Genomic DNA, 13456 nt, shown 5'->3' with positions numbered 1-13456 from the left:
AAAGGGATCATAGAAGTTTTCATTAGGCTCTTCAAGTATTTAAGATTGTACCTTAAAAATTATTTTATTAACTCAAATGTATCAACGATGTAAATGTAAGAGCTAAAGCTATAAAACTCTCAGAAGAAAACTTAGGTGTAAACCTTCGTGACCTTGGATCAGGCATGGGTTTCTTAGAAGTGACACCTATAGCATAAGCAACCAAATTAAAAACAGATAAACAGGGCCCCATCAAAATGTAAAAATGTGTACTTCAAAGGATACTATCAAAAAAGTGAAATGACAACCTACAGAAAGGGAGAAATGATTTGCAAATCGTATCTTGGATAAGGGTCTATTATCCAGAATTATATAATTAACTTTTGCAATTCAACAATAAAAAGACACATAACCTAATTTTAAAATGTGCAAAAGATTTACACAGACATTTCTCCAAAGATGTACAAATGGTCAGTAAGGACATGAAAAGATGCTCAACGTCATTAATCATTGGGAGAATGCAAATCAAAACCACAAAGAGAGTCCATTTCATGCTCACTAGGATAGCTAAAATAACAAAGGCAGACAATAACAAGGGTTCACAAGGATGTGGAGAAATTTGAACCCTCACCATTGCTAGTGGGTTATTATATGACACAGCAATTACACTCCTAGGTATATACCCAAGAGAAATGAAACATGTTCACACAAAAACTTGTGTACAAGTGTTCATAATAGTATTATTCATAAAAGCCACAGCATGGAAACAACCCAAATGTCCATCAGCTCATGAATGGACAAAATGTGGTATATCTATACAGTAGAATATTATTCATCCATAAAACGGAATGAAGTACCTGTACATCATGGATGAAACTTGCAAACGTTATGCTAAGTGAAAGAAATCAGACACAAAAGACGACATATTCTGTGACTCTGTTTGCATGAAATGCTCAGAATAGGTAAATCCATTGAGACAGAAAGTTGTTGCCGAGGGATGGATGGAGAGGGGATGGGAAGTGATTGCAAGAGATTTTGGGGGATGGTTGTAGTGAAAATGTCTTGCAGTTAGTGGTGATAGTTGCACAACCTCGTGAATACACAAAAAACACTGAATTGTGCACATTAAAAGGGTGAATTTGGGCTTCCCTGGTGGCGCAGTGGTTGAGAGTCCGCCTGCCGATGCAGGGGACGCGGGTTCGTGCCCCGGTCCGGGAAGATCCCACATGCTGCGGAGCGGCTGGGCCCGTGAGCCATGGCCGCTGAGCCTGCGCGTCCGCAGCCTGTGCTCCGCAACGGGAGAGGCCACAACAGTGAGAGGCCCGCGTACCGCAAAAAAAAAAAAAAAAAAGGGTGAATTTTATGATACATGAATTATATCTCAAAAAAAAAAAAAGTTACCTTGCAGTACAGCCACCAGCCCTGTGCTGATTCCAGAAACAATGTCACTGAGGAGCCATTCCTTTATGCGGTACGCTGGCAACCAAGATGCTATGGGGAACAAAGAGAGGGCAATTCTCTTGGCCTTTTGTGCAGAACAGCTGAAAACATTGAAAGCCACCGTTCAGTTATTAATATCCAATTTTAAGTTTAGTACCTATTGTACATGGAAAATTGGTAAAGATAATATTATCATTTCACTAACTTTCTCACTAACATTCACCTCCTTACCCATATCAACTGCCCCCAAAGGATTGACCACCACCAAAGGATTTTTTGTTTTAAGAAAAATGTTGCTTTTCTTTAGCCACAATAGAAATTATCTGTCATCCTCAGCTTGATTTTACAACACTTTGATGGAGAATTTTCCTCTGTCCTCATCTATCAGTTCTCTGGTATGGAGAGATTGTGTGGAGAGCCAAGATTGGTGTTCAATTTCAGAGACTACTTTTCTAGCCCTGGCAGGAAGTAGGAGGTTTGGAAACCAAAGATAAAAAGACTTTGGAGAGGGGGGAAAATATTTGAAAAGAGAAACATTTTAAATCTTTAATAAGTAGCCAATTATAAATATCTGTTTGAAAAAAAAAACAACTTTGGAGACTGTGGGCTAATAGCCGAAAGAAGAGCTTGGAAGCTTAAAAATTTCAGAGAAAGTGCTTCATTTACTCCTAATGCCAGTACCTTAAAAAAATATCTTACCGGAACCACGTTTTGAGATGATCCAGAAGTGTCTTATGATGTCTGTGTTTCTTCTTATGTTCTTCGTCAAAAGCCTTTGTGGAATACACTGGCCTGGCCACGACGTACTGATTCCCGATGGGTTCAATCATTGTGCTTTCTCTGACCGTTGTGGTAAGTGGAAGACCTTTGGAACTATGTGGCAAACCCTTCTTGCCTTTAGCAGGTTAAAAATGCCTGAAACCAAACAGAGCTTGCTTCTTAAATAACTCGGAGATAATGTGATGCAATTTACAGATGAGTGAGCTCTGAACTGAATGTTACCACCTTTTGAGATCAAAAGAGGCTGGATTAAGGGACCTAGATTGTATTTTGCGACTGTGATAATCGCTTTTTACTGCAAGAAGCTGGACACAGCTCCTCTGGGTAAGTAAACAAGGGCTTTGATTGATTTATTTTTAAAAGATTGCCAAAAAGCAATAGAAATTGACTCAGTTTACTAACCAGTGAGTGCATTTTTGACTTGTAAAGCGAGATCTCAAGAAAGGAATTTATTAAAAAAAAATTTTTTTTCAGCAATGTTTCCAAAGTTATGGCACTGGAGGTACTGGGACAGGTTAGATTTAAAGTCTGTTCATTGCCCCTAACTCTAGTCAAGCCTGTTGCATTTGACCCATCAGAATTTTTGTAATACATTATAAAATGTTTTTAATTTGTGAAATTCAAGGATATTGCCCATTTAAGGTATTTTCTTATTATTTCTGGGAATTAAATAGAGTTTTATCATTTGTAGTTGAGGAAACTACTCAATTTACTTAACCTTTTTGAGCTTCATTTGTATACTTGGAATAATAATACTCGTTACAAGGGGATGATGAAAATTAAATGAGAATGTTTTCACAGCATCTAGCATTGCTTCAAAGCATCTAGCACACTACAAGCATTCACTAAATGGTAGTTCTTATTCTAACTATTTGCATTTTCTGCACAAGATTGTTAATTTCTTGGTTCTTATCTCAATCCTTTTTACTACAGTTAAAAGATCAGTTTTGCAAAAGTTTTTTTATGCACATTATCTATTTAGCCCTCACAATTCTTTGAGGCAATTACTATTATTATTCTTGTCATCTTCTTACAAATGAGAAGACAATAAATAGCACATAAAAGTCTCCATAAAAATCTAAGAATCTTTTCCTCAGGTCATACAGCTAGTACACTGTCAAAAATACAACTTCTGTTTTCAGACTTTGCTGTTTCTTCTACAACGCACAGCTTCTCTTTTGTCCAGTGTGAACAGAATTGAAGAACCTTCCAACTAACTGTTAGCATTTTGCCCACTAATCTTGGTTCTGTATCATAGTTATTAATTGAATTATCTCAAACTAGATTGTACCTTGTTACATGGTGCTTTTCCAAAGCTCAAGGGATTTTTAGCATGTTTGCAGAGCTCAAGTTATAACCAGGAATCAGATGCTGGCCTCAATTTCTGACCCCACCTGATCTCTCTTTGGCACCCATTTCTTTCCCCACCCCATTCCCTAGCTTCCTCCAACGTCCTTTCTACTGACCTTCTCTGACCACAGTGTGGTGTTTCTGCCCCAGCCTCTGGCTTGACCTCCAGCATTTGAGACCCCGTGAACCTTGTTATGACTGTGAGACCGCCTTTGCTATTCTTTCTGAGCCTCCTCCAACCCCAAGCTGCTTGTCCTCCTTGCTTCTCATTTCTATTCCCGCTCCCACCTCTCCACACTCAATTCCAGGTGTTATATCCCACTAACTATATAGTACTTTCCATTATCAAAAGAACTTGTACGTGAAGGTGGGGGTTGGCTTACTCATTGCTGTGCATAGCAAGGATTTTTGTCCTTGTTTGCCAACTACCCACCATATGGTTGGGACGTTTACACGAGATCTATCCCACGTTAGTGACTCTTGACACCTTAGATCTCTTGCAAAGGCTGTCTTCAAGAAGAGCTTTAATCCTTGAGGTATGCAACCTAGCCAACGTTATTATTATTATTAGGCCGTGCTGAGCAGCTTGCGGGATCTTATTTCCCCAGCCAGGGATTGAACCCTGGCCCCCATATCAGTGGAAGCATGGAGTCCTAACCACTGGACCGACAGGGAATTCCCCAACCTAGCCAATTTAGGATGAAGATGACTCGGGTACTGTGCATTCTATTTCTGGCAGATGCTGCCGTGGACAGAAAAAAAAAAAAGATGCTGCTATTTTGTTACTTTACTCATATTTTCATCAAGTTGTTCAGGGAAACTCATTAGTTCTCTTCCTTAAGAAAAATCCTGAAAGTGCTTTTTTTTCTTCCTTTTCTGCTGCACATTTTCTCTCTGCTAAGTCACAGTCTAATTTTTTTGGCCAGTGACAATGATGGCAGATATAACTATATCTCTATGAAGCTTCCTTCCCTGAGGATGACCATGCCCTGGCTCTTCAGTGGATCAAAGGCCTGAGCCCTGGCCATCCTGCCACAGCCTGGGAAATGCCACCACCTCATGCCCAAGCGCTGACTACAAGGGGAGTGCTCGAGGGCCGGCATCAGGGTGGCTTAAGAAATCTTTTCAGAATTTAGAACGAGAGAGCTTGAGGGCCACCATTCCAATCTTGTGGTTTTCCCCTAGCTGCCATCACTTCTCCCAAAAGCTACTGCCTCATATTGCACATGTAACCAGGGACTTCCCTGGCGGCCCAGTAGTTAAGACTCCATGCTTCCAAAGCAGAGGGCACTTAAGATCCCACGTGCCATGTGGCACAGCAAAAAAAAAAAAGCTTTTAAGAAAAAATATTCCACATGTAACCAACCATCTGAGCCACTAAATCAACCACCCCAATGGTGCCTCTGCTGAGAAAAGCTCCAGATACTCATAAATTAATGTCATTCTCCAGTTCATCATTTCTGGGATTCTTGAGAATGACCTACTTTAGTTAGGAATTCAAACGTGATTTTTCTTAACTTAAAAAAAAAAAAAAACCTGAACATGTTACCTTTTCCCCAGAAATTCTTGGAAAACGTTTTCTTGGTTCCTAGAATGAATTCCACTTTCAAATATTACACCCTCATTAATGTACACCTTTTCATGTTCTGTTTTATCTTCATGCCTCAAATTTTTCTCTGGGTTTCTTAGGGCATCAGTGGCTTTGGGGGGATTGAAATTCATTCTCAGGCACTTTTCCTCCTAATAATTTTTGAACTTTAAGCCTTGTTTGTGTACATTTCCAATCTTGCTTCCTTTCCTATGATGTGTTCTTTTAAATTTTTTGGCCTTTATTACATATAAATTACATACATAGACACATGCACATACATACATATACCTACATATCTTGGTCCTGTGACTTAGTCATACACGTTTGTCTCTGCTTTTTTTTTCTTTCTGAGCAGAAATTTAGTCCTGGGATTAATTCCTGAAGTTCAGTTTTTTCTATTTTAACTATTCTGATTTATTAATAACATTTTGATACTTCTAGGAATTAGGGATAGTCATGCGCATTACCCATCCCCCTAACCCCTCTGAGCTCCACCCATCTGCACCCTGCAGCACAGTACTGAGTGTCACCACCTGGCTTCCAGCTACCTGGGCACCTCCATTCTGCCTGCCCCACTCCCCTGAGAAGTGTCGATGGCCATGACCTTTGCATGTCTCAGCATTTATCCATTCAGTGTTCTAGTCTTTCAGGGGTCTGTCCCTTCTGTGGGAAACTAATTTGAACCAAGATGCTCATAAGCAATGCTAGTATTTTTCTTTAATTGGTGGTAACTTGAAACCAGGAGGGAAGCAGGTGTGCAGAATATTTCCCAGCCCCTCCCCAGTCATGGTAGGTAACCTCTACCACCCTGGCACAAGGTTGGCTCTCAGTGACTCCACCCCTCCATCAGACCTCAAAATACCCCTGTGCCAGTCGGTGGAAAACCAGAGGTAAGCCAGGCCTATTTCACGAATTGGTCCTTGGACAATGGGATAAACAGCCGTGTCTTGATAGCTACATCTGGGGGAGAGATGGGAGAACAAGCAGACTAACGGCTCTGGTGAGCACCTTCAGAGGGACCCCACTCCGCAGCCAAAAAGAAACCAGAAATCAAGGGCACGTAGATCCACATTCTGGATGATGTCAAGCTGAATGGAAGCGGGGAGATAATGGCATCAAAATCGTAGAGGGACAGAGCGGTGGTTAGGAGTCACTGGGCTGGGGATGAGTGGGAAGGATGCGGGTGAAGAGAGCTCGGGGCGGAGGCTGATCCTGACGAAGAAAGGTCAGAAGGGTCAGAGGTGGGGCAGGCTGTACCTTCTAGCTAAATGCTGTGGTTCTTGTGTGCTTCGGCCACTTTGGAAACACAGTAAGGTAATTAATTAAGCTATGGTATAGAGGTGAAGTTGAATCTGGTAGCTCTTTGGGAGAAATAAATGTGTCCGTTATCATTTAGAACATAAAAAGCACTCCTGTTTTCCTTCCACCCTTTAGTCATGATCCTTGGAAAGCTATGAGCGTCTCACAAACCCTTCCAGATTGCTTTTGAAGCCAGAGTCTTCCCCTGAAGAGGGAATATGGTGACGTAGAAGGCAATTAAAGGTGGTGGGACTGGAATGAGAATCCTGAGGGTGTGGGGCAGTATCTCCAAAGAGTCCCAAAGGTTTTTTGTTGCCACAATAATATGGATGATTCACACAGCTCTAGCTCAGTGTCCATAGTGGGCGAGAACATAACAGGTATTTTGTATTGCTTATTCAAGAAATTTGTGTATGTGACACAGATTTATAGTGGTCTTCTAGCAACTTAACTCAGTTTTATCTTAATCTTAGTTCAGGCACTATAGTTATTATTGACAATTCTTTTTATTGGCAATTATTATTCTTGACCATCTGCTGAAAAACTCAGTCAAACCTAACTGAGTTGGGAGATGCAACAGAAAAGAGTGGGAACTGGGCAGCTAAGTAGACCTGCCTTCACATCCTTGCTTTGCCATTGCTTCGTTGTGTTGCTATGGGCAAGTGCTCCAAGCCTTAGTTTTTCTCACGGTGAAAGGGGATGTCATTACCTCCCTGGTAGGACTGTTGTCCAGACTGAAAGTGAGGTATGTAAGGAGAGACTTCTTAGCTTTAATTGCACAGATAATAGTTTCAGGATGGAGTTTAATAACTGGGTAGACCTTACATGACAGTCAGCTGGAAGCTGTCTGAAAATGTTAGTGCCGCCATCTTTTCTATAATTTTGTGTTTATTCTGGACTTCTCCAGAATTCGAGCTTTTCCATTCCCACCCATTTATTTTAACATCATGTTAAAGCATCTCCTATCTAAGCTTCTTAGCATGGTATACAAGGCCCCGCATATCTTGGCTCTGGCCTACCTCAAGACTCTTCACTCCTCCTTCATAATTACAGCAGTTTCTTAACAAACCATGATATTTAACACCCCCTCCCCTCATTCCTTTGCATGCATTGTTTTCTTTATCTGTGTTCTCCTCCAACACCTGGTAAATTCCAATTCATCCTTAAAAATACTCAGCTGTCCCTGACCATTGATTTGTTCCTTTGTTCCTTCAACAAGCGTTTATCATCCTATTGTTTGTTAGGAACCCTGCTCCTAAGACAATGCTGTAAAGCCTTCATGGAATCTCCTAAAAAGAGTTAATCATTTCCTTATTGTACACACCTGGTGTGTATTTCTCTCCCATAGTGTACTGTATTGTCATTATTTGTTGATAAGTTTCTCTTTCCAATAAGACTCAGTTCCTCAAGGACAAGGTCTAAATCTTAATCATTTTTTCCCTTTTGCATAGTACCTGTACCATAGTAATTACTCAGAAAGGCCTGTTGAAATAAACTGAACTATAAGCAAAAGATATAGAAATGATGTAGTCCTAAATTCCAAAGTTTACTTGCATAGAAGGAGGGCCCCAAACGATTGGTATGGATAACAAATTGTAAGCAGAAGGAATGTGAGTGTGGGTTGGTGTTGAGGAAGATTTCATCAAGGGACTGTGGGTCTTGAGTTAGACCTTAAAGAACAGGTAAGTTTGAAAGAGATGATGAGAAAGCAGTGGGGGATGAACACATCATGTTCAAAGGCTAGCGGCCAAATACTGGAACAGAAGACTTTGTTGGCCAAAAGGCTGAACTGCTAGAGAAATGTTAAGGTGTGCTATAGGAAGGAATCTCAGATGCACAAGGCTCTCAAAATAATAAAGAGAATCCCTTGACTTTCTCTAAGGCCTTGCATCTTCCTAAGCACTTTCACTTTTCTTTCTTGACTGTTATCCTGTGAAGTAGGCAGAGAAGGTAGGCGTTATTATCACCAATTTACAGAGCAGGAAATTGAGGTCAGAAAAGATATAAGACTTCCCAAGTCTCACAGCTAGCAAGCGACAGGGCCAGGACAAGAAGCCAGGTCTTGTAAATGATTCTCTCCAATCCACACTCTTCTCTGCCTTTTGATGTGGGGATGCCCATAAGCCGTGATCCCCAAGAGAGACAAGAGAACAGAGCTCCAGACGAGGTACCTACAGTGTGCCCTTGTGCAGAAGAGCCCCTCCTGCCAGGCTTCTGCTCTCAATATCACGTACACAAAATGTGAGCCTGGGTAGCCTGGAGTTCAATCTCACTGAAGTGAACTGGTTTATTCTCCCTTTACTACTCAACAAAGTGAAACAGAGGCTAGAGGAAGGCTCTTTTCTCCTTGTTTGGAGAACCAAGGACCTCCATCATGGAGAGAAGCTGGACCAAGTTATTACTCATTTATTCTAGTAGTTAAAAAACATCCATTCTCATTTTGTGAACTGTTTTGTTCCTTAGTGAAGTATAAGCTATTTAGTAGCTATTGAGACATTTGTTCATTTATTTATATACCTACTCATTCATTTTTCCAGGTGGAGGAGGCAAGGTGTGTGTTAACCCACTGTAAACTATTTAATACTTTTGTCTGAAATCAAATAGTTGCTTCCTTATCTCTTAGTAGGAATGATCTTTATGTGGCCAATTTTCACTACACTGTTTCTCTGAATGACACATTTTCTTTGGAAAAGAGAACTATCTAATCCAAAGATTTAATAAGTTGTTTTTCACACTCACGTTTAAAGAATATTGTGTAATCTTGTTTTTTTGGCCCCACTGCATGGCATCTGGGATCTTAGTTCCCCTACCAGGGATCAAACCCATGTCCCTTGCAGTGGAAGCACAGAGTCCTAACCACTAGACTGCCAGGGAATTCCCTATAATCTTCTGACATTTTAAAGAACGAAATAAATTTTCCTGTTAGGACTGGTAATCCATAGGAAAAGTACTCCTGCTGGTATGATATTACTCATGGCATGTGACATTCTGCTACTTTCCAGTGGCAACTTTTTTCTCTTTCTTTTTTACTGTCTGTCCTACTTGTTTCTATTCCCTTTTCTCCCTGCTGCCACCCCGCCCCCGCTTTCCCTTCTTGGACTTTCTGGAGTGTCTGGCAGCTAAATCCCTCACTTTTGGACCAAAAGTCTTTTCTCAATACCTTCTAACAGATCATTCTATCTCCTGGAAAAAAACCTTTCCTAAAATGTTGCTTTATTTGCCAAACTTCAGAACAGATGGTCTACTAATAAAGTCAGGTTTGAGTGCAGAATTAAAGGAATATGTGAATAATGAATGCAAAAAACCCTGCTATCATTGAAAAGGCTATTTAAGCCCTAACAGTGCATACAAACATTTACTTGGTCATGTCAAAATCTACTCAGGTATTTACATCACATTGCTAGGGCTCCAGACTAACATTTTTAGCCTACTGTTAGTGGTATCATTCAAAATTTCCTGCTCATGGAATAAACTCAAGAATGCAACCCTAACTTTTGAATCGGCTTTGATCAAAAAATATAACATTTGCAAGAGAAAACCAGTTTGAGTAAAATGATCATACATGTGTTTCCTACCTGATACACACTCATTGAGGTCCTTCAGCGATGGTGGAAAATAGCCCAGTTCTAAGAGGCAGTGTCCATCCACTTAGGTCTATAGGTTCTGCACGCATCCATATGTATAGAGACATCTATATATAGGTTATGTAAAGCAGTGGGGAAATCACCTTTCTGTCAGCTTTAATAATTAACTTTCATTAACTTTTACAACAATGGAAAGACTCCAGTGTGGTCTTGACCTTTGAGACTCTGATCAGCAGATGGGATGATGACAACAGCTTCCTCAATTTCCTTGTGAGATTATACCTCTCATTGCACTTGTATGTGTGTGTGTGTATTTCACTGGTCTGCAGAGATTTGCACAGACTATGTGTACATAGAAGTAAAAAAAAAATCTCGGGCTTCCCTGGTGGCGCAGTGGTTGAGAGTCCGCCTGCCGATGCAGGGGACACGGGAAGATCCCACATGCCGCGGAGCGGCTATGGCCCGTGAGCTGTGGCCGCTGAGCCTGCGCGTCCGGAGCCTGTGCTCCACAACGGGAGAGGCCATAGCAGTGAGAGGCCCGCGTACCGCAAAAAAAAAAAAAATTTCAGCAAGTGTTATCTTCCTGACATTTTACCTACTAGTTTAGATGGGAGTTGAGAGGTGTTATTTCTTGGCTGGATCACTCCAAAGAACGCTCATGAAATGCAAAAGAGCGGTGCACAGCCTAACTCATGGTGTGATAAAGGCCCTTCTTAGGAAGCTCTCCTAACTCCAGGCCACAGGCCTCTGTTTTCCCTCTAATTTCTGCCCCGACCACAGCTCCTGCTAAGGGCAGCAAACCCTACGTTGCTAACTCCAATGAGTGTTTTTTTTTCTTTTTTTAACATCTTTATTGGAGTATAATTGCTTTACAATGGTGTGTTAGTTTCTGCTTTATAACAAAGTGAATCAGTTATACATATACATATGTTCCCATATCTCTTCCTTCTTGCGTCTCCCTCCCTCCCACTCTCCCTATCCCACCCCTCTAGGTGGTCACAAAGCACCCAGCTGATCTCCCTGTGTTATGCGGCTGCTTCCCACTAGCTATTTTACGTTTGGTAGTGTATATATGTCCATGCCACTCTCTCACTTTGTCACAGCTTACCCTTCCCCCTCCCCATATCCTCAAGTCCATTCTCTAGTAGGTCTGTGTCTTTATTCCTGTCTTACCCCTAGGTTCTTCATGACATTTTTTTTTTCATCTTACTTAACCTCTTAGCATTTGACTGTGCTGACTACTCATCCTGGAAAACTTCTCTTTTAAAAATGTTAATTTTTTAAATCATACCTCTCCCCATTTTCACCTCATGCTTCTTTGCCAACTCCTCCTCTATCCAGCTCTTTTTTTTTTAGGCATTCCCCTCTGTCCTGGACTCCCGTCTTTTCTTGCTACCAGCTTGAGTCCTCGGACTCTTTATTCAATAGAAACTGATGAGGCCAGACGAGAAATTCAGGCAAGGCTTTACTGGGGCCCCTGCTGCAGCAGTGTGAGGGAGCAAAAACAAGCAACAGGTTCCTTTGCTCGCTCCCTGAGGAGGGTGGGCTGGGTCCTTAAGCGGGGTGAGGACAGGGCTGAGTTGGTGAGTCTGGGTCAGACGGGAGCAGCGGCTTGGGTGGTCAGCCCATCCCCATGGGGGTGCTGTGTGCAGGGATCGTGTGCAGTACCCTGCTTTTATTCCCGGCACCTCAGAAGTGGCAGTTGGTTTGTGGCCTTTTTGTAACTTATTGTTCATAATTTGCCCCAACGGCGCATGCACGCAGTTATTTTTAGTCCCTTATATTTGCATTCTATTGCTGGAGGAGACGTTCATCTGGGTGCAAATGCAAGCACTCTGGTAGATACGGGTCCCAGGTCCCAGCCTATCTTATTCTCTCTCTTTATCTTCTTGCTCTAAGAGTCCCGTGGCTCCCAGGGACTTTCAGATTTCTAAGTCCAGCCCTCCAGATCCACATATTTAACTGTGTACCCAGTATCTCTGCTTAGAGGCCCCACAGGCCTCTCAACCTTGACACGTCCGGATCTGAACTCTTGAGCTTTCCTCCCAAATCTGCTTCATCTCTAGTTTTCCCCATTCTAGTAAAGAACCCCGCCCCCCAACTCATGTCAGAAATCTGAGAGTCATTTTCTCACTTTCTCTTACAAACAATCGCCCCACCCCCAGCCAATGCGTCATCACCAAGTCCTGCTGAATCTACCTCCAAAATATATCACAAATTTTCATCGTACTTTTGCCTCCCTAACCTAAGTCACCACCATCCCCCGCAAGAGCTTCTTGCCGCACTTCTCGCTTCCTCTCTTAGCCCTCGCAGTCTCTTTACCACCCAATAGTTAGAATGATCTTTTCGTGCTGGGACTCTTCAGGGAACTAATGATGATACTTAGGATAAAAGAACTCCGAAGTCTTGCATGATAACCTCTTGCCCAACTCTCCAACCTCATCTGGCTCTGCTTTGCCTATTGTTTTCTTCCTTCCAACCATAGTGGCATCTTCAGTGCCCTGAATTTGCCCGCCCCTTCCAGGCATATTTTCCTCTGCTTTAATGCTCTCTTCCCTCCCTGTCTGGCTGTTCAATATCACTTCCTCAGAGAGAAGCACTTTGACTCCCAAATCTAAGTGAATTCCTCTTGTGGTATTTCTCTCATAGTGTCCTGTACTTTCCTAAAGTATCATCATAATTAAAAAATAAACTGTTATTTTTGCAAGTACTTGTTTAATGTTTGGCTCCCTCATTCGAATAAAAGCTCCATACAGGCAGTGACCTTGACTGTCTTATTCACTACTCTGTCCCCAGTACCTAGAATGAATCTACCACAGAACTGGTTGAAAGACGGTTAAATAAGTGAATTATATTTGGTACAACAAAATTCCAAAACAATTTGGACCAGTCACTAGAGTTTATTCTAAATTAATCTAACCTGTATTTTTAAATTTGGCTCAAACATGTACTAACTGTGTAACTGAATTAGTTGTGTCATCTTTTAAAGTACATAATACTGCTATTTTTAAAGAAAAATGTACAGTGTACAAACTACTATATATGAAATAAATAAGCTACAATATATTTTACAATACATATATTGTATGTATATGAAATATAGCCAATATTTTATAGCTATACATGGAATACAGCCTTTAAAAATTGTGAATTACTAAGTTGTACACCTGAAACATATAATATTGTACAACAATTATACCTCAATAAAGAAAAGTACAGCATTTATTCAGACCTACTGTGCATTGATCAAATTGTGTTTTTAGGTTTCTTGCTGAGAGAACTGGAAAACGTTGCATATAAAGATACAATTTCAGAACCATTGATCAGATGAAAAATTATTTATTTTAGAACAAATAAGAGAGTTTTGAAAGGTTTATGGATACAAGCTGAAAAAAGGCAAATCAAAAGCATTCCTATATACCAACAATAACCA

General features: G+C 41.1%; 1 protein-coding gene across 1 annotated transcript in view; it reads right to left on the bottom strand.

Annotated features, from left to right (window-relative positions):
* SLC26A3 (solute carrier family 26 member 3) overlaps positions 1-2249 on the bottom strand; it is a 31873-nt gene extending 29624 nt beyond the window's left edge. The window contains exons 1-2 of the mRNA XM_067747632.1: positions 2119-2249; positions 1381-1520 (exon numbers count right to left, since the gene is read on the bottom strand). Of these exons, the coding sequence (XP_067603733.1) occupies positions 1381-1520; positions 2119-2249 (271 nt within the window). The remainder of the gene's footprint in view (positions 1-1380; positions 1521-2118) is intronic.
* Between the last annotated feature and the right edge of the window lie 11207 nt (positions 2250-13456).

The sequence above is a fragment of the Pseudorca crassidens genome, chromosome 8 (genome assembly GCF_039906515.1).
Source record: "Pseudorca crassidens isolate mPseCra1 chromosome 8, mPseCra1.hap1, whole genome shotgun sequence".
In the NCBI taxonomy this organism is placed as follows: Eukaryota; Metazoa; Chordata; class Mammalia; order Artiodactyla; family Delphinidae; genus Pseudorca; species Pseudorca crassidens.
The sequence above is the reverse complement of the archived record's forward strand: the minus strand, read 5'-3'. Positions and strand labels throughout refer to the sequence as shown.